This window comes from Eulemur rufifrons, chromosome 15, assembly GCF_041146395.1.
Source record: "Eulemur rufifrons isolate Redbay chromosome 15, OSU_ERuf_1, whole genome shotgun sequence".
NCBI lineage: Eukaryota > Metazoa > Chordata > Mammalia > Primates > Lemuridae > Eulemur > Eulemur rufifrons.
Window position 1 is genome coordinate 2,786,039 of NC_090997.1, and position 19,305 is coordinate 2,805,343.

General features: G+C 59.7%; 1 protein-coding gene across 1 annotated transcript in view; it reads right to left on the reverse strand.

Annotated features, from left to right (window-relative positions):
- The window catches only part of TNXB (tenascin XB), a 53,850-nt gene that overhangs the window by 18,980 nt on the left and 15,565 nt on the right, over nucleotides 1-19,305 (reverse strand). The window contains 15 exon segments of the mRNA XM_069488592.1: nucleotides 302-652; nucleotides 1,048-1,371; nucleotides 1,486-1,800; nucleotides 2,542-2,847; nucleotides 3,115-3,402; nucleotides 4,250-4,558; nucleotides 5,613-5,921; nucleotides 8,909-9,241; nucleotides 10,794-11,099; nucleotides 11,457-11,747; nucleotides 13,488-13,784; nucleotides 14,799-15,167; nucleotides 16,308-17,045; nucleotides 17,789-18,052; nucleotides 18,230-18,386. Coding sequence (XP_069344693.1) covers nucleotides 302-652; nucleotides 1,048-1,371; nucleotides 1,486-1,800; nucleotides 2,542-2,847; nucleotides 3,115-3,402; nucleotides 4,250-4,558; nucleotides 5,613-5,921; nucleotides 8,909-9,241; nucleotides 10,794-11,099; nucleotides 11,457-11,747; nucleotides 13,488-13,784; nucleotides 14,799-15,167; nucleotides 16,308-17,045; nucleotides 17,789-18,052; nucleotides 18,230-18,386 — 4,957 coding nt within the window.

Sequence of the window (19,305 nt, forward strand, 5' to 3'; positions counted from 1 at the left end):
CAAAAATTTGTCCTGATCTCACAGAAGAGTTCACTCTAGAGTTCCAAGGAAAAGCAGAGAGCCATAAACCAGCAGCGAGGTACCCCGCAGAGGTCTTGTCCCCTGCGGCCTCTCTCAGTTGGGCCTGGCACTTCTCAAGGATTCGCTCTCCCTGCCCACAGGTCGTGCCTATCTGAGGCCTTAGTGAACAGCGGGTGGGTAGAGGCTTGAAGCCCTGGGGTCCTGGGTCTCCAGAGGAGGAGACACTAGAGGCTGCACTTTCCTAAGACTCAACCCAGAGAGCCCTTTAGCCCCAACTCACCTGTCACGCCCACGGTGGAGGCGGGGCCCACGCGCTGCCCCTCGTGGAGGCCGTACAGGTGCATCTTGTACTTGCGTCCAGGCTCCAGGCCCCCCACGGTCACCTCTCTCTCCTCACCCCCGACACGCACCACCTGGGGCCGCCCGTCCCTGTCCTTGTACTGGACCGTGAACGAGTCGAAGTGGCCCTGGGGGATCGTCCAGGAGAGGCTCAGCGAGTCTGGGGACGATCCTGTCACCATCAGCTCCCCCAGGAGCGGCTCCTCTGGGGGCTCTGGGGCCTCCGTGCTGGGTTCTGTGGGGCTGGGAGTCTCGTCCACCTCTGTGGGGGCAGCGGTCTCTTCCTCCGCAGCTGAGAAGGGGGGACAGAGAGAGGGAGGCGGGGCGATGGGGATGTCCTCAGGTCTTGGGGAGAAGGAGGGAGAAGCCATGGCCACTAATGGGTGTCCTGAGGTCAGTTCTGACAAGCCCACCCTTGGGCTGCGTGCTCCTGCTCAGCTGACAGCTAGCAAACATGGCCGAGCTCTGGGGTCAGCTGTGGGGAACCTGGGACAGCCACCAGCACAGCACACGGGGTCCTTCTCTGCCCAGGAGGACCTGTCAGTCCTCAGGGAGCCCAGGGGAAGGCACGAAGGGTACCAGGGCTCAGCCGAGAGCAGAGGGGCGTCCTGGGCCCGTTCCCCCACCAGCAGAGAGAAGGTGAAGCTCCCACGGGGTCCCAGCCTGGGGCTCCCACCGTGCACTCACCTGTCACCCCGATGGCAGAGACGGGGCCCACACGCTGGCCCCCGTGGAAGCCGTACAGGTTCATCTTGTACTTGTGGTCTGGCTCCAGGCCTGAGACGGTGACCCTGTCCTCGTGCCCCGGCACCCGCACCGCCTTGGGCTGCCCATCCCCGTTCTTGTACTGGACCACGAAGTGGTCAAACTGGCCCTCGGGGACCGTCCAGGTCAGACTCAGGGAGTCGGGGGTGGCGTCTGTCACGGTCAGCTCCCCCAAGAGAGGCTTGATGGGAGGCTCGGGGGTCATGGTGGGAGGTTCTGAAGGCTCATCTTCCTCCTCCTGTGGGACTGAACAGAGACATGGGGAGGGGACTCAGAGGGAGGGTGTCTGTGGGGACTCTGCTCTCCTCTGGACTCCCCCAGCCAGCTGGACGGAAGTAGAGTGGGCCGAGATCTTCTCACCTGTCAGAGCCTCAATGTGGGCAGGACCCACGCGCTGCCCATCATGGAAACCATACAGGGTCACCAGGTATCTGTGGTTGGATTCCAGGTCGGAGAGCGTGATGTCATTCTGGTCACCCCCTACATCGACCACTTGGAGTCGCCCCTCTGTATCTGTGTACTGGACCTCAAAGGAGTCAAATTCTCCCTCTGTCACCAGCCAGGAGAGATGCAGGGTGTGCGGTGTGGCCTCTTCCACTGTCAGCGCCCCCAGGTGGGGCTCAGATGCCGAAGGAGTCGGGGCTGCAGTCTCTGCTTCCATTTCTTCTCTGGGGGCTGGTTCAGAGAGAGGCAGACATGGAGGACTGGTCTGTCGACTCACCAAGACTCTCGGGAGGAGGGACGGAGGGAGGGAATGAAGGCAAGAAGTCAGCAATAAAAGGACCAAATTTTGATCCACGTGGATGAATTTTAAAAGCTGTGCTAAGTGTGAGAGGCCAAACACCAGTCTCTGCTACATGACGTGATTAAAAGGCAAAACTATAACGACAGGCCGGGCGCGGTGGCTCACGCCTGTAATCCTAGCACTCTGGGAGGCCGAGGTGGGCGGATCCTTTGAGCTCAGGAGTTCGAGACCAGCCTGAGCAAGAGCGAGACCCCATCTCTACTAAAAATAGAAAGAAATTATATGGACAGCTAAAAATATATATAGAAAAAATTAGCCGGGCATGGTGGCGCATGCCTGTAGTCCCAGCTACTCAGGAGGCTGAGACAGGAGGATTGCTTGAGCTCAGGAGTTTGAGGTTGCTGTGAGTTAGGCTGATGCCACGGCACTCACTCTAGCCTGGACAACAGAGTGAGACTCTGTCTCAAAAAAAAAAAACAAAAAAACTATAAGGACAGAAAGCAGACCAGTGGTTGCCAGAGGCTGGGGTGGGGAAATGGACTGGAAACCGCACAAGGACACTTTTTGGGTCAGTGGAGATGGCACAAACGGGAAGCGCAGCGAGCTCCCTGCTCCGCGGAGCAGCAGAGCCAGGTGGGAAGGAGGCAGTGTGTTCTGGCCGCTGCACTCACCGGTTACGGCGATGGCAGAGATGGGACCCACACGCTTGCCACCGTGCAGCCCGTAGAGCAGCAGCTTGTACCTACGGGCGGGGTGCAGGTCCGAGACGACGACCGCCCTGAGGCTGCCCTCCACGGGCACCACCTGTGGCTGGCCGTCCCTGTCCTTGTACTGGACCACAAAGGAGTCAAATTGGCCCTCGGGGACTGTCCATGAGAGACCCACAGAGTTCGGGGTCACGCTGGTCACCTGCAGCTCCTCCCCCAGACGGGGTTTTGGGGGATGCTTTGTTCCAGTATCCACAGCAGTCCAGGCCTCTGAGATGGAGACACGGAGAGGAAATGGCTGAGCCGTTTCTGGAAGGCGGGGTGACTTCGAAGGGCAGGACCGAGAGGGACGGAGACAGGGCTTGGCAGGCTGAGTCCCACGGGGCTGGCGCTAGGGGCTTGCGCAAGGGTGCGGGGAGCCGGAGCCGAGCCCGAGTGGCTGGGGCCGAAGGACAGTGGTGGCAGCCACCACAGGTGACCGCCTGCTGCCCAGGCCTCAGGGGAGCAGAGCAGGGCCCTGCAGGGGGTGCCCCTCACCCGTGGTGCCCTCAGCAGTGAGGGGGCCGTGGCGCTTCCTGCCCAGGAGGCCGTAGAGGAGGAACCTGTACTTGCGGCCAGGATCCAGGGGGGCAACGGCGACTGAGCGCTCGTGGCCCTCCACAGGCACCACCTGGGGCCCGTCCTTGTCTTTGAACTGGACCACAAAAGAGTCAAACTGGCCCTCGGGGACTGTCCAGGAGAGGCGCAGCGAGTCTGAGGTGGGGTCCGTCACCCACAGCTCCCCGAGCTGGGGCGGGGCCTCCGGGCTGGCGTCGCCTCGGGCAGCTGACAGAGAGGAAAGGTTCCTGTGTTTATTTTTTCCAAAATGACTCCTTAACTGCCTCCCTCTGGGGTTGGAAAAACCCAGAACTGCCCAAAAGCTCAGTCAGTGCTTCTCCCAAATATTTCCATCACCTCCCACCCCCGCCGCCACCTGGCCCTCGCCTCTCCCGCTTGACCGCAGTGGGGAGGGTCTCCGCCCGAGTCAGCCCTGGCCAGAGAGCGCCCCTCGCTTCCCTCCTCGTCTTATCCCTCTTGCTGTCGGCCTCTTCCAGACGACCTCCCCGCAGGGCACAGCTTGGCACAGACTCGGCTCTGTCTCCTCTTACCCAGCAGCCCACACTGTGATGGGACTGGCCCCAAGACACCCATGGGCACAGGACGGGGGGCCAGACAGCAGGTGGGGAGGTGGGACATTAGGACGCTGGTGGCCCGGGAGAACTAAGCCTCCCACCGGGCCTGTGCGTGCCTGGGGGGAGCTCAGACTGGGAAAGGATCTGGTGTCTGCCCGAGAGCCATTCCGGGGCCTGTGAAGGAGCTGGCCTGCTGCCTTCCTGGACAGCGAGGACGCTGACGGCATTGTTATTGCTAGAGCTTTCTGGCAACAGGGAGCCCCCAGGGGCAGGGAGGGCCTGGACTGAACCCCAGGAAAGGGGCACAGCTGGGCTCCTCTGGTTCCCAAGTTCTGAGGGTCAGGGAGGAGGGCAGACCCAGGAACTGGCCCTTGACGGCTTTAGGCGGGGAGGGCTGTGGCCTCTCAAAGGAGACAGAGGAGGTGGACAAGGGAAGACCCGGGAGGGGAGTGGGAGGAAGGGGGAAGGCTGGGCCTCAGGCTCGCCGCGGGGCCTCTCACCCGTCTTCGCTTCCACAGAGACGGGGCCGCGGCGTTTCCCATCCTGGATCCCAAAGAGCAGGAACTTGTACTTGCGGGAGGGTTCCAGGCCGGGGACGGTGACCTCCCGCTGGTCTGCGGCCACCGGCACCACCTGGGGCTGCCCGTCCCTGTCCTTGTACTGGACCACGAAGGAGTCGAATTCACCCTCAGGGACCGTCCAGGAGAGGCCCACGGAGTCAGGGGTCACGTCCACCACTGCCAGCTCCCCCAGGCGGGGCTCCAGGGGCGCCGTGGACACCTCTGTGGCCGGGGCAGGTGGGAGGGGATCTAGGATCCGGGAAGACAGAGAACATGGCTGAGATCTCGAGGGGAGAACCCCTGGGTGCTGAGGGCCTTGGGGGCTGTGAACTGAGGTGGGAACAGCCACACCTTCATTTCCAGACCTCGACCTGAAATGATCAAATAGGAAACCCGCCGCCGCAGTACTGTGACTTTGCTGCCAATAGACAACACAGACGTTTTTACACGGCGTTAGAGACATTACAAAGACTTTAAAGTACCATTTATGCTCATCACTACTTCTTCTAAAAGTTGTAGTTTATTAAACACGCAACATGTTATGTAATGAACTAATGTCAGTCCAAGTATTACTAAATCATGAATTTGAGTTTTTAAGAAATATTTTGATAATTGCAAATCTATATAATTGGCTTCCTTTGTAATCCTATACATTTTATTTTATAGATTTTAAAACATCTCTCTGAGAGGGGCTACGTGTTTCACCAGATGCCACCATACAAAAGGCACGGAGTTTTGTCTTCCTAGACACGGAAAAACAACGCCCAAATCGTGGAGAACCTATGCCCAGGGGGCCAGGAGGGGCAGGACGGAGCCAGGAGCCAGAGAGGGCAGCTCCCGGGAGAGAGAAAGACCCGCCCAGGCCAGAAAGGAACGCAGTTTAGGCCACGCAGCCAAGGACAGACTCTGAGAAGGGATTCGGGGATGTGTGCCGGTTAACCCCAAGAACAAAGGGCAGAAGGGGCAGGTGGCAGCCACGTCCAAGTCACAGTAGGGTTGTAAAGAGAAGAGGAGGAGACAGCTGTGGACAATGGCAGAAGGAAAGAGAAAGTCTGAGGCTGGATTTAGGCAGAATGGAAGCAGACGTGAGGGGAGTGGAGATGGGGAAGGACCCCAGGGCAGGGGGGTTCCAGCCCAGGAGGAGCCACGGGTCAGGGAACAGACCAGGAGGCCTGTGAGCCCAGCGAGGCCCTGCAGGGCCCGGCCCTCCACGAGGGAGCGCTCCCCGGGCAGGGCTGGGGGAAGGGCTGTGGGGTAGGAGCTCTGGGTAACCAGGGACGGGGACTGCCTCGTCCTCACTCACCCGTCACGGCTACCACGGAGAGGGGGCCCACTCGTTGCCTGCCATGGAGCCCATAGAGGTTCATCTTGTATTTTCTTGCAGGCTCCAGGTTGAGGACGGTGACCTCCCGCTGGTCTGGAGCCACAGGCAACACCTGGGGCTGCCCGTCGCTGTCCTTGTACTGGACCACGAAGGAGTCAAACTGGCCCTCAGGGACCGTCCACAAGAGGCCAACGGAGTTGGGGGTAACATCTGTCACTGTCAGCTCCCCCAGGTGCGGCTCCAGTGGGGGCTGGGTAGCTGGAGGGGTCTCTTCTTCCCGTTGTGGGGCTAGGACAGAGATGGCAGGGAGCTGTTAGGAAAGGACCTTCTCTCCCTTAGTTATAATTATGCCCATTATTTCTGTGGTCCCCAAGAGGTGGTTTGCTGTAAAACTGCATTGACTGGCAACATCCGTCTGGCCAACAATCCCTCGCTGGGGCCCTGCCAGGTGTCTGAGGTTGCACTGGCTGGGGGAGAGCTCTGCCAACCGTCACTGAGACCCTGGGACAGTGGCAGAGGGCCCACCTGTATGTCAATGACTCCAAACCTAGACCCCCTGCCCAGACCTCTCCTCTGACCCCAGGCTCGTGTTTGCTCAGCGTCTTCCTGAGATGCCGCATCGGTGAGTCAGGCTCGCAAAGTCCAAAACTGGGACCTGAGCTTCCTCCGACACCTGCTCCCAGCACGCGTCCCCACCTCCGGGAAATAACCGCCTCCTTCTCCAGCTGCTCCTTCCCGAGTCCTCTCTTACACCCCACATCTGCCCCGTGGGCAAGTCCTGTTGTCACTGCCTTCCCAGTCTGACCGTCCTCGCCACCTCCAAGCACCAGGGGCTCTCACTGGACTCTCACAACAGTCTCCCAGATCACCTCTTTCCTTCCGCCCCCACCCCCGGGGGGCAGGGTCTGCAGCCAGCGGGATCCTGCTAACGCACGAGTCAGAGCCTGTTCCTACAGTAGCTTCCGACTCACTCGGAGTGAAAGTCAGGTCCTTACAGTGGCCTCCGAGGTCCCACATGTCCACCTCTCCCATCGTCCCCTGCCACCTGCTCTCCTGCAACTTCTTTCCGTGAGGGAATGAACTGTCCCTCACCATCCAGCCTTACTCTTGGTGGTTTGGCTTAACTGGAAAAGGTGAGACTTTAACTATTCAAGAGTATGACAGGTCCCATGCTGCATCTGGGACAGTCCTTTTCCGATTTTGAAGTGTTTCTAATAAGCTCCATGCATCTCTGCCCTGGCGACAGCTCTGCGCGAGCCCTGTGCGCCAGGTAGGCCCCAGGCTCAGCAGGCTCCGGCGACTTCGAGCCCTTGCTGCATTGGTAATGAACATCGTGCCCGTTTCCTCCCGAAAGGGCCTCCTCCATTTTATCCGGACATGTAAAAATACATCTTTCAAAATATCCAGCATTAAAATACAGATTTCTCAGCTGGTGCAGTGGCCCACGCCTATAATCCCAGCAACTCCGGGCCGAGGTGGGAGGGTCGCTTAAGCCCAGGAGTCGGAGGCTGCAGTGAGCTATGATCGTGCCACTGCACTCCAGCCGGGGCGACAGAGCAAGACCCTGCCTCTGAAAAAGGACATGGATTCCTCCATGGGAAGGTCTGGGCAAACGTCGAATGAACTGAGAACATGCGAGAAGCCTCATCACTTCCTCTGTTACTGGGCAGCATTTGCTCCACCTTGAAGACGGAGACGCTGAGGGTGGAGGGGGGTAAGGTTTTTAGGATCGCACAGCTGAGAACAGGGGAAGCCAGGAGTGGGACTCGGTTTGTCAGGTTCCAAATCAACTTTCCTCCGCTGCACCCCCTCAGTCAGGGCCCGGCAAAGCCTGTCCTCACCCCAGGGCCTCACAGAGCCCAGTGTGGTTCCCTGGGACAGAAAAGACCAGGATCACTCCAGCAGAAACCTTGGTGGCACCTCTGGTCCTGGCACCTGCCCCAGCCTGCTACCTCAGGCCCTGAGGAGAGTAACTCTCCCTCTCCTCAGTGCTGACGGAGGCAAAGAAAAGAAATTGGAAGTGGAAGGTTCTGGAAACTAAATTAACCAAGCCATTATCTGGTTGAACTTTGTGGAAATACAGAAACAGTGTTCTGGAAAACTATCTGTTTCTCTACTTTTAAGTTTTTAATCTTTTCCCTTACAGAAAAAGTTGTTTTTGAAAAAGGTATGTCTTTGTTTCAGGGAGCAAAGGGGAACAGAGATGCCTCTCACTGTGACCAAGCTGGGCAGGTCAGCAGGAGGGTCCCAGAGGCACTGCTGCCCACTCAGCCTCTAGGACTGAGGCCCTGGACAAGAGGTGTCCAGGCTGGGTTCTTTGTAGTGGTTCAGGTGGCCCATTACTGGGCCGGAGACAGGGAGGTGGAAAGAATGCTCTTCTTTGTTGTGAAGTCACTCACTGGATGAGTGCTAATGAAAGTTTTGGCTGGTGCGGTGGCTCACGCCTGTAATCCTAGCACTCCGGGAGGCTGAGGCGGGAGGATCGCTTGAGGACAGGAGTTCGAGACCAGCCTGAGCAAGAGCGAGACCCCGTCTCTACTAAAAATAGAAAAGTTAGCCAGGCGTAGTGTGGTGTGCCTACAGTCCCAGCTACTCGGGAGGCCGAGGCAGGAGGATCGCAGGAGCCCAGGAGGAGTTGGAGGATGCAGTGAGCTACGATGATGCCACTGCACTCTACCTGGGGTGACAGAGCAAGATTCTGTCTCAAAAAAAAAAAAAAAACAAAAAGAAAACAAAAGAAAGTTTTGCGTTGCACTGATTAAGAGGCCAATGTCTCATGCACGGTCTCCCATCCAAGCACTACGCAGGCTGACGCTGCTTCTGAGACCCGCGGAGGCCGGTGCGTTCAGGGTGGGATGGCTGCAGGCTCACGCACATCCTGACCAACAGCTGAACCAGCCAAAGAGGACAAAGCAGACCCCACAGTAAGGATGATCACAATGATCACAGCAGCAAACGCCACGAGCACGTTTACCGTGTGGCCCCAGTGCTGGGGCTTTACATCTGTTAGCTCCTTTAATCCTAACGACAATTCGGTGAGGTCGGTGTTATCCCCATTTTACAGACAAGGAAACAGAGGCATAGAAAGTTGAAAACCTACTCAGGGTCACAAAAGCTGGTTGTAGCCCCAGTCACTAGTGACCTGCTGCTCTTTCTAGTTCTTCCCCAAGCAGGTGGGGCCTCATGGCTGTGCTAGAGCCGGAGAGCAACTGGCTCCAGGGAAGTCAGGGCCAGCAGTGGGAGGGAACCAAAGCAGGCCCCTGCCCCTCACTCACCTGTCACGCCCACGGTGGACTCGGGGCCCACGCGCTGCCCCTCGTGGAGGCCGTACAGGTGCATCTTGTACTTGCGCCCGGGCTCCAGGCCCCCCACGGTCACCTCTCTCTCCTCACCCCCGACACGCACCGCCTGGGGCCGCCCGTCCCTGTCCTTGTACTGGACCGTGAATGAGTCGAAGTGGCCCTGGGGGACGGTCCAGGAGAGGCTCAGCGAGTCTGGGGACGATCCTGTCACCATCAGCTCTCCCAGGAGCGGCTCCTCCGGGGGCTCTGGGGCCTCCGTGCTGGGTTCTGTGGGGCTGGGGGTCTCCCCAACACCCTCCTGAGGAGCTGAGAGAAGAGATGGGGGATACAGGCTTAAAGGGTGACTTGCTTGCTGGTGTCATCAATAGAGGACATGCGTCAGATATATTCCTCACGCCGCAGGCTTAGGGGCTTGCGTACGTAGCCTTTGTATCAGCCATTCGGGCACTCACGGTTGGAGAGGGCTGAGATGAGCCCCGACCGCATCCCATATGGGTGGGTTCTGTGGGGGTAAAGAGTCTCCCCTCATATCTGAGGAAGGAGCTGAGATGGGAAGAAAGGAAACCTCTGCGGATTCTTCTATACCATGTTCAGTGACGGTGCTGATCCACCTGTGGTTCTCAGCTCTGGCTGCCTGGCCCCTTGTGTCCAGATGTCCATGGAATTGCACCTGCTAAGGCCTCCCCAGGCAGCCCCGGCCCTCCCCCCTCTTAAACCTAAGGAATGAATTGCTAAGGCAGGGCTCCAGGCCAGAGTGGGAAAAAAAATTTGGAGCAGGTGGGGGCTCGTGGGAGCTGGGGAAAGGCCCTGTTCTTCCCTGGGTGGCTCTCGTACCACACCCCCGTGGGCACCTACCACCGTCCCCTGCAGTTAGGTCTTTGCCGAGGCTCCGTGGAGCGGGGAGGGCACAAGGGAAGCCCGCCCTGCCGGGACCCACCCCTCGGTCCGTGACTACTCTCGAATAGTAGATGGCGGAGGGAACAGGCACGAACGATAACCCAGGCAAGGATGGGGAAGGCAAGGAGGGGAGGAGCAAAAAAGGTTACTGGGAAGTGAGAGAGTCAGGGAGAAATAGCAGCGCAGTCTCCAGTGGCAGATTTGAGGCATTTTGCACTATTCTAAGTACTGTACATACAGCAACTCATCTAATCCTAACAGCTCTGTGCAGTGGTAACCATCGTCCCCGCTGGCAGAAGGGAAGGCTGAGGCACAGGAAGGTTAACTTGCACAAGGTCCCCTAGGTAGCGAGTTGCAAAGCTGGTAGCAAGATTCAGGGAGGTGGCTCTAGAGTCTGCTCCCAACCACCACATCACACTATCTCTCGGCAGAGAATTCAAAGGCCACGGAAATGGCACCGGTTGGGGAGAGGCTGGGGACATGGAGGAGCAGGCTGGGATGCTGCGCTGAGAGGGAGCCCTTTGCCCCCCTCCCAGTCAGGGAGCTGGGGGCCTGGAGGAGTCCTCCGCACGCCGCAAGGAGGCTGGGGAACCGTGGTGCTCTAGGCCCTGCACCTGGATCTGCCCCCTGTGAACAGAGCAGCAATGGCGGGAGGGTGTGGGGAGCAGGTGACAGAAGCTCAGAAGTGACCACAGCCTGAACCATGCCGTGATGTAGCCCAGTAAAACCTGTGGGGCGAGCAAACACAGTGACTGAACGGTGAGGACGTCTTCGGGGAGGACAGAATAGGGCAGAGGGATAAGTCCAGGTGCGTGGAATGGAAAAATGGGACCTGCCTTGGAGATGGAGAAGCCGGGCTGAGACGGGAAGGAGGAGCTGGAGGGGCTGGAAGGAGCCCAGGCCAGACCTGGCTCACAGGCTGGAGGACCGCAGGGGCCAGGCCTGCGCAGCCCTGACTCACCTGTCTTGGCCACCACAGACACGGGCCCCACACGCTGCCTGCCACGAAGCCCGTACAGGTTCATCTTATACTTCCGGTCGGGCTCCAGGCCGGGGACGGTGACCTCGTTCTCATCCCCCTTGACGGGCACTGCCTGGGGCTGCCCCTGTGCATCCTTGTACTGGACCATGAAGGAATCGAAGGGGCCCTGGGCCACCGTCCACGACAGGCGCAGGGAGTCTGGGGTCACGCCAGTCACCGTCAGTTCCCCCAGGAGGGGCTGCTCGGGAGATTCAGGACGGGGGTGCTCCTCTTTCCTCTCTGGGGCTGTAGGCAAGAGGATCCAGCCAGGTGCTGAACTGGCAGCCTGGGATCGGGGCTGGGGTTTGCACAGGATGTCACAATGTCACATGGGGGGTGTCGCTATTTGATTAGTGTGAGTGCAAAACTCCTGGGAAGTCTGGCACAGCCAGGGTGTGACACACTTTCTGGGCTGTGGGGAGCTGCTGAATGGGGTGGGAGGGGCCCAGCAGTGTGGGGGAGGCTGGCTGCCCCTCGCTCTCGCCCAGGAGCGGGGCCAGGATGCCGGCGTCAGCCATCCTGCTGGGGTCCAGCTGGTTTCCAGCTGAGGGCAAGTGCAGAGGGCTGGGAGAGGTCACGTGGGGGTGAGGCGCTGCCACTCACCAGTGGTGCCATCGGCCGTGAGGGGGCCATACCGCTTCTTGTTGGCAATCCCAAACAAAGTGAATCTGTACTTGTGGTCAGGGTCCAGCGGGGAGACAACGACTGAACGCTCAGGCCCTTCCACAGGTAGCACCTGGGGCCGTCCATCTCTGTCCCTGTACTGGACCATGAAGGAGTCGAACTGGCCCTCAGGGACAGTCCAGGAGAGGTGCAGTGAGTCTGGAGTAGGGTCTGTCACCCACAGCTTTCCCAGGCGGGGTGGGGTCCCTGGGCTTGGGTCACTCCGAGACACTAGGAAGAGAGGGACAGAGAGAAGGGAGGGTCATAGGTCATACGATAAGGGTGAACCCATCTCCCATATAGGGATGCTATGTGAGGTTGTGCAGGTAGTTCACTGCACAAAGGTGCATTGCTGAGGGAGTAGCGAGGGACTGGAATCCAGCCAGCATTCTGCTTGCCTTAGCAAGCTATGTGCTCTGGTGAGCAGCTATGTCTGAGAGGAAGGGGTGCCCTCTTCCAAAGGACACAAAAGCACTGTGTGGACTAGTGTGGCCCTGACTCTATCCATAACCCAGGAGCAGGGAGGAGCTTCAGAGAAAGGGGAACCCAGCCAGGCCCTTTCACGTCTCCACAGTCAGAAAAATCTTCCCAGCACAACCTCCACTGCTTCCAAGCCTAACTAAGCACTGGTTTCTCCTCCAAGGACAGCACGATCTCCGAGGCGTTCCGATGTGGGACAGCCTCCCACACCTGTGCTCCAGGCCGCTCCTCCTCCTTGGGAACTTTGACCCACGGGTGACTCACCCACCCTGCATCACCGACCCTCCCCTCCTAGCAGCTGCGCATCAGCGTTTAAACAAGCTGCTGTCCCCCCCTCCCCGCCCCCATCCCGTGCGCGTCTCCCTCCAGCTTCCGTCTTCCCTCTTTGCTCTCTATTTCCAGCCCAGATTCCAGAAAGCGATGTCTACACTGGTTGCAGCCATGTCCTCATCTCCATCGCCCTCCCAACCCAGCTCCACCCTCCACCAGGCAGCTCTCATGGGGCCAGTGGTGACTTTGCCATTGCTAAGTCTTGTGGACGCTCTACAGCCCTTGAATCACTCTTCTGGAATCTGACAAGTCTGACTGTGCCCTCCTGCGTGGCTCTGCCCCTCCCTGCAAGTCACCCCTCAGGCTACCCTGTAGGCTCCTCTTCCTCTGTTCACCCCCAGGGCTCCAGCGGCCCTGTCTCTTCCCCCACCCCACACTCTCACCCTGGCTCCTGTCTGCTGGCACTGATGACACCACACCCCCCTGCAGGCCTTCTCTCCGCTCTCCAAACCCAGAAGGCGGTAGGACCCCGAGGCCACCCCTTCTTCCTCTCCGCCTCACTTCTATCAAAGCGGTCATGCCTCCCAGGTGTGCCTTAAGGAGTGTGATGATCCGTGCTTAGACCCTCTTGAACACATTTGACTCTCATTAAATGCACAAAACATGTTTATCTAAGCGCTCCACACTGTGTTGTTCCCCTCCCTGCTGCTCCTTGCCTCCGGAGGGGAGCGTCTGACTCAGAACCCTGGGGACTGCCTGGGCCCCTCACTTTCCTTCACCTCCCACCTCCGCCCCGATGCCACCATCCCAGGGAAGCCACCACCATTTCTCGCCAGCTCTTAACTCACTTCTCCGGCTATCCTCTGCAGCAGTCTCAGCACTGTTTGTAAGATAAATATCCAGTCGTGTCACTCTCCTACTTAACCCTTCAGAGGCTTCTAGGGCCCTCACATGAGGCCCTAGCCCCTCCGCACGGCCCAGGAAGCCCTAAGCCCTTTAGCTCCCCACGTGCCCTGCTCTCCAGCCTGTGGACACTGACATCAATCCTCTTGTGGCCACACTCTTCTGCCTGCCTCACCACTAATTTCCCTTTAGCACTCAGCTCATGCACCACTGCCTCCAGGAAGCCTTCCTGGAGCTCCCGAAGCAGGTTCCCAAAGTACTGGGAAGACCTTCAGGACGGCACAGAGGGCAGGGGTGGGTATGACTGCTCTCACTCACGGATCTTGGCTTCAGCCACCAGGGGGCCATGCCTCTTCTTGCCAACGAGCCCATACAGGACAAATTTGTACTTGCGGCCCGGGTCCAGGGAGGTGATGGGGGCCGAGCGCTGGGGCCCCTCCACAGGTAACACTTGGGGCTGCCCGTCCCTGTCCTTGTACTGGATCACAAAGGAGTCAAACTCGCCCTCGGGGACCGTCCAGCGCAGGAGCAAGGAGTCAGAGGTCATGTCCGTCACCGTCAGCTCGCCCAGGCGTGGTGGACCTGAGGGCTTCCCAGGCTTCTCCTCATCCCTGTCTGGGATTTAGGGGGCAAAAGCAAAGCACAGTGGATGACCCATTTCCTTGTCCCTGGCCTCCTTCCCTCTCCTCTGCCTACTTCTCCCCATCCTGGACAGCTCCCTCCCTGGAAGCCTCTATTTCCCCAGCCCTCTGTGACCAGCTCTCCTCCCTCAATCTCTGTTCCTTCGTCTCTTGTGACAGTTCCTCCACCCTCACAAGGTCTTAGCCTCTCTGCACACTGGGATCTCTGGGGGAGTTTAGGTCCCCTGTGGTTCTGCCTGAAGTTTTCAAGCCTCCTGGCTGCTGCTTCAGAGCAGTCTGAAGGCTCCTCGGCCCACCTGAGCCACACTCAGCCTTGCCACCATCTCTCCTGGTGGCCAGCCTGACCTGGAGTTAGGCAGACATTTGGCCACCCTGGTACCACAGCCAGGAACCAAGAGGGGATGTGACAACGAGGCACTCCAGGCCCTATCCTGCACTGGTCCTGCCAGCCCCACCCATCTCAGAAGTCCTGCTGGCTGTGGAGCCCCCTTCCCCAGGGACCAGCAAAGACTGGCTGAGGGGACGATGGGGTGCTGTCCGCTGCAAGCCAGGCTCCCAGGGAGGAGGTGTTGGGGGCTGAGTGTCAGTATCCAGAGCCTTCTCATGCCCACCCTGAGAGATCCACAGGACAGGGCAGGGCAGAGGAGAGACCAGGAAGTGGGCACAGGCCGCGAGGCAAGGAAGGCTGCAGGTGGAGGGCCAGAGGCCTATAGCCTCTCCCTTGAATCCCCATCCCACCCTCAGACTTTTCTCCTCCTGCCTTCCTCCCCTCTCCCCACCAGCCCCATCATTGTTCTAAGGTCCCCCCAACCATCTTCCCTCTGAACCCACAATTCTTTTCTCTCCTTGTTTTCTCCTGTCACCCAGCCCCAAATGTCAGCCCTATCCTCCACCGGCCCCTTGATATCCATCCCACCCCTCAAGACCTGATAGCCCCAGCTCTTCCCCCAGTCTCAGGACAGTGGTCTGAGCAGGGTCCAAGATGTACCCATAATGCCTTGGTAGGTGATGGGGTCAGAAGGCTTGCCCCCAGGGGGGATCCCACGAAGTGACAGCTCGTAGGGGGCTCCAGGAGGAGGTGGGGGCACCAGGGCCTGGCGGACGTCCCCTGGCAGCAGTTCCTCGTGTGCCCCCGGCCCCTCGGGTACTCGCAGGCGCAGCTGGAAGTGGGCAAAGGTGTCGGGCTGGGCAGTCCAGGCCACATGGAGGCGCCCTGTCTTGTCTCTGCCCAGCACCCTCAACTCTCCGAGCTCCTGGGGGCGCTGCTGCAGGTGAGGGGCCCGGGCCCCTTGGGTCGTCGAGGGGCCTGAGGGAGGAGGCTCATCGGTAGCCCCCAAGAGGCCTGAGGGTGAGGACCCTGGGAAGGGGCAGGGTGAGAAAAAGAGGAGAGTGGAGTATGAGAGCCAGAAAGGAATCTTCAGTCCCCAGGTTCTGCCCTCCAGCCCAGAAGAGCTTAGAGACCCTCCCCTTTTCTACTCCCCGGTCTACCAGCTGCGCTGCCCCGCCCTCCGGAAGGTCTGCCAGCCCTCCCAGCACCCCGCGTACACATTGCTGAGCAGACAGGCCTGCGCTTAGGGCAGGCAACAAGTCAAATACATAAAGCCTGCTACCCCGCCCCCACGAGGCTTCTAGGACCTCCAGTCCCCAGAGACTTCCCTGTCCCTCCCCACACACATCCCCCTCCCCGGGTGCCGCAGTGGAAGCCTGGAAGGAAGGAGGAGACAGTGGTGTTAGGGAGGGAGGATGCAAAAGGAGAGTGGGCAGTGAGAACAGAGGAAAGAGAGGGCGTGGGGGCGGACGTCCAGGTCAGGTGGCATCTGGGTCCTAGGGGGGAAGAAGAGGGCCACCACCCTCCCCACAGCAGCCACAGAGCACCCTTTCCCCAAGCCCGGACACCGTTCCTGTGGGAAAGACCAGCATAAAGTGAGCCAGGAGGTCTGAAAAGGCAGCTTAGGAAGCAGTGGTTTCACCCTCTACATGCTGCCTGATGGCTTCAAGGCCATCCCCAAGCAGTTCTGATGTGTCCCTTCAAGGTCAAGGCCAAATTGTGGAAAACAGTAACCACTGACCACAGTCTTCAGCCACCCTCACCACAGTGAGTCAGAGTGGGAATCACTGGTTTCAGCCCCTACCCAGTCAAACTGCTCCAGTGAATCTTTGCAGGTTCCCCCCCCCCCCCCGCCCCCCCATGCCCCGTCATTGCTTAGAACAGCAATCCTGGCAGAAGTGCCCTGGGAATCCCAAAGATGAGGCTGCCTTGGCCTTAGGTATCCACAGAACGATGCCAGGACCGTGGGCGTGGCTTCTAGGGACCCAGGAGGGCTGCTTTGTTGAGGGGGTTCCCTGCAGCCTGGGCCAGGCAGGGAGGGCCTGAAGGTAGAAGGTGTGGTGGGGCGCGGTAGTCTGAGGGGTGAGGCAGTGGGAGGAACTCATGGGACTCCAACGGCAGCTGAGGCTGGACAGGGGTGGGTGGTCCCGCAGCCCCAGCCCACGCTACCTGTGGTGGTGATGAAGGCGTAGGACTTGGAGGTCTGCCCCGCCCGCACCCCGTGGACCTCCACGTGGTAGGTGGTGCCGGGCTTGAGGTCGGGTAGGCTGACGGTGCGCACGGTGCCCGGCACGGTCAGCTCACCTCCGGGGCCCTCTGCGGGCGGCTGGGGCCGCCAGCGCAGCACCACGCGCTCGAACTGGCCGCGGAGCCCGTCGAGAGACACGAGGAGCGCGCCGTCGGCGGAACTGCCCAGCACCTCGGGCTTGGGGTGGCGAGGCGCAGCCACCCGGTCGACGCCTTCGGGCGAGAGGCCGTAGATGCCCTGGTTGGAGTCCCGCTTCCTGGTGCCTGGATCAGAGCTGGCGGTGGGCTGGGGGCGACCGGGCGGAGGGGCGGGGGAGCCGGCTGGGGCGGCGGCCGCCAGACGCCGCTGCAAGTATTCATGGATGTGGCGCGCCACCGACGCGTAAGTCTGGTTGGCCCGCAGTGGGTAGCCGTGAGCCCGCAGGTGGCGCTCCAGGTCCTGCACCGTGCCGCGGAAGCGGCCCAGCTCGGCCGTCAGGTTGCCCCACGGCCGCCGCGGGGGTTGGGGCAGGCTTGGCCGGGGCCGGGACGCCTCCCCCTCCTCTGCGGGCCGCGAGGGCCGAGGGGGCTGTGGGGGCCGCGGGGCCGGGGCCGGCCGGGGCCGGGGCTTGGGGGGCGGGGCTGGGGGGCGCACCTCCGGGTAACTGTAGTGGCCTGGTGCTGCCAGGGCGAAAAAGGGGAGGAGAACAGGTCAGTGGCAGCTCCCCCCTGCGCTCCTCCCCACGGCAGCCCCTCCCTCCAGCCCTCCCAGCGGAGCCGGAGGCCTCTTCCCTGTGCCCCGCCTGCACCTGGAAAGAGAAACGCCAGAATGAGTCAGTGTCCCCCGCTACCCTCGCCAAGCCCACCGCTGCTGATGTCCTAGAAACAAGAGAGAAGCCAGCGGGCGGGGCCGTGTATCTGAAGGAGAGAAAGGGGAGGGGTAGAGAATGTGAGTTACTGCAAGGTGGGCCTCCCCTGTCACAGGAAAAGAAAAGAAAGATCCAGGCAGCTGTTAAGAAACCTTGAGGGTTAGTGGAAAATTACTGCTTGAGACCCAACTCCCAGCAATCCCAATCCTAAAGTCAACAGGACTGATGATCTGTGATCTGCCTAATTCCAGTCCCCAAAAGATCTGTCAGCACATGGCCTGTCCTTGTACCTAAATTTAGATAAGAACCTCCTTCATCTGAGTGGATTAGACAGCATCTCCTACTCACTGCTTCTCTCCCTGGGCCAGGTCCTCCTGTCGCCAAACCTGCAACCTCCCTTCGGGACAGAGCAAGGCCCCCGGCAGGTGCCTGAGACTGGCAGGCACCCTGTCAAATGCATTCAGAGGAGCCCGTGAGCCCTAGGCCGGGGTTCCCTAGAGGGGCTCCACACCTTGGACTCCAGGGCCCTCTTCCCTAAGCTCTAACCAGCCATACCTGTGTTGGCCCTGACAGAAGTCGGGTAGCTGACTGCCCGGCCCCTCTCCGCTGTGACAGTCACCACATATTCCACGCCTGGCATCAGGTCAGTCAGCAGTGTCCTGTCTGCTTCAGGGGGCACTTCCAGCCGCACCCTCTGGTTGCCGGCACTGACATAGGATACCACAAATCGGTCCACCTCGGCCTGGGGACGCAGCCAGCTGAGCTCCAGTGTGGTCGGTGTCACAGCCACCACTCGGAGGTCCTGGGGACCATCGATCACTAGGCAGGTTAGAAAGAGGGGGGCTCAGGTGGGTGTCTGGTTCTTCAGTCATCGGCTGTCCTTCCAAGAGCCAACCCCCATCCAGCCCCTCCCCACTCCCTCCTGCTGGATTGGCAGATTCCCTGGCCAATCCAGATCCCCACCCAGGACCCCACCCCCACAGCCCCAGCTCTCACTAGTGGTGATGGTCTTGGAGGCAGGAGGGCCCCAGCTGGTCCCTCGAAGGGCACGGACAGTGACCTGGTATTCCTGGCCGGGGGCCAGTCCTCTCTGGTCATAGGCTGAGGCAGAGCCAGGCACCCGCGCGGTGAATGGGGGGCTCGCCCCCTCTGTCTGTGAGAGAGAGCACCAGGTGGCTCGGGCGGGCACAACGGCCCCTGCTGCCCAATCCCCCTACCTCTTCTTTCTCCAGCTGCAAACAGTGTCAGCAGGGGGCTGTGTGGAACTTCGCCCACCCGTACAAGCTGGGGAGCAGGGCAGTAACAGGAAGCACACCTAGGGCACTCACTCCGTGCCAGCCACTGTTCTAGATTTGCGTCTATGAACTTACTTAATTCTCACCACAACCCTGTGAGATAGGTCCTGTTGGTCCCATTTCTCAGATGAGGAAACTGAGGCAAAGAAGGACAAGTATCTTGCCAAGGTCAACAACACCAAGAAGGTAGCAGAAATTTAAGCCCCGGCAGTGTGACCCGAGAGTCCCTTCTCATGGGCACTCCCTGGTCGTTTGCCAGAATTCCACTTGACCTGTGCCAGACTCGCCCTCGGGCTTTCCCCAGCAACCTGGACTACCTAGGCATGAGGGGGTGCAGCCTAAGCCCGCTGCTTCAGAATAGACGGAGCAGATTAGGGACGCCCCGCGAGCCTCACTTCTTCCTTATAGCAGCTGCCTCGGCCTGAGCCTCTGCTCGTGGCGTGGTGGTGTAACTTGAGTGTGATCTGCCTCACAATGTTTCCTTTTAGGGACTTTTCTTGTCTCTTCAGCAGGTTTGTAGGCTCCTCAAAACAAGCCCCCACCTCGCACATTTCCACAAAGATGTTTCCTGATTGCTGACTTTGTACCTGGCGTCATGCTGGGCATTGAGACACAGAAATAAAAGATAGGGTCTCTGTGCTTAGGTAGCTTATACTCTAGTAGCTAAACGCATGGATACGTCTCCAGTTTTATAGATACTTACAAAAATCTCTGTGTAGCAAATGCCTGTGAGAAAACAATCCTCCTCCAAGTGTACATCTAAAGGATTGTGATTAG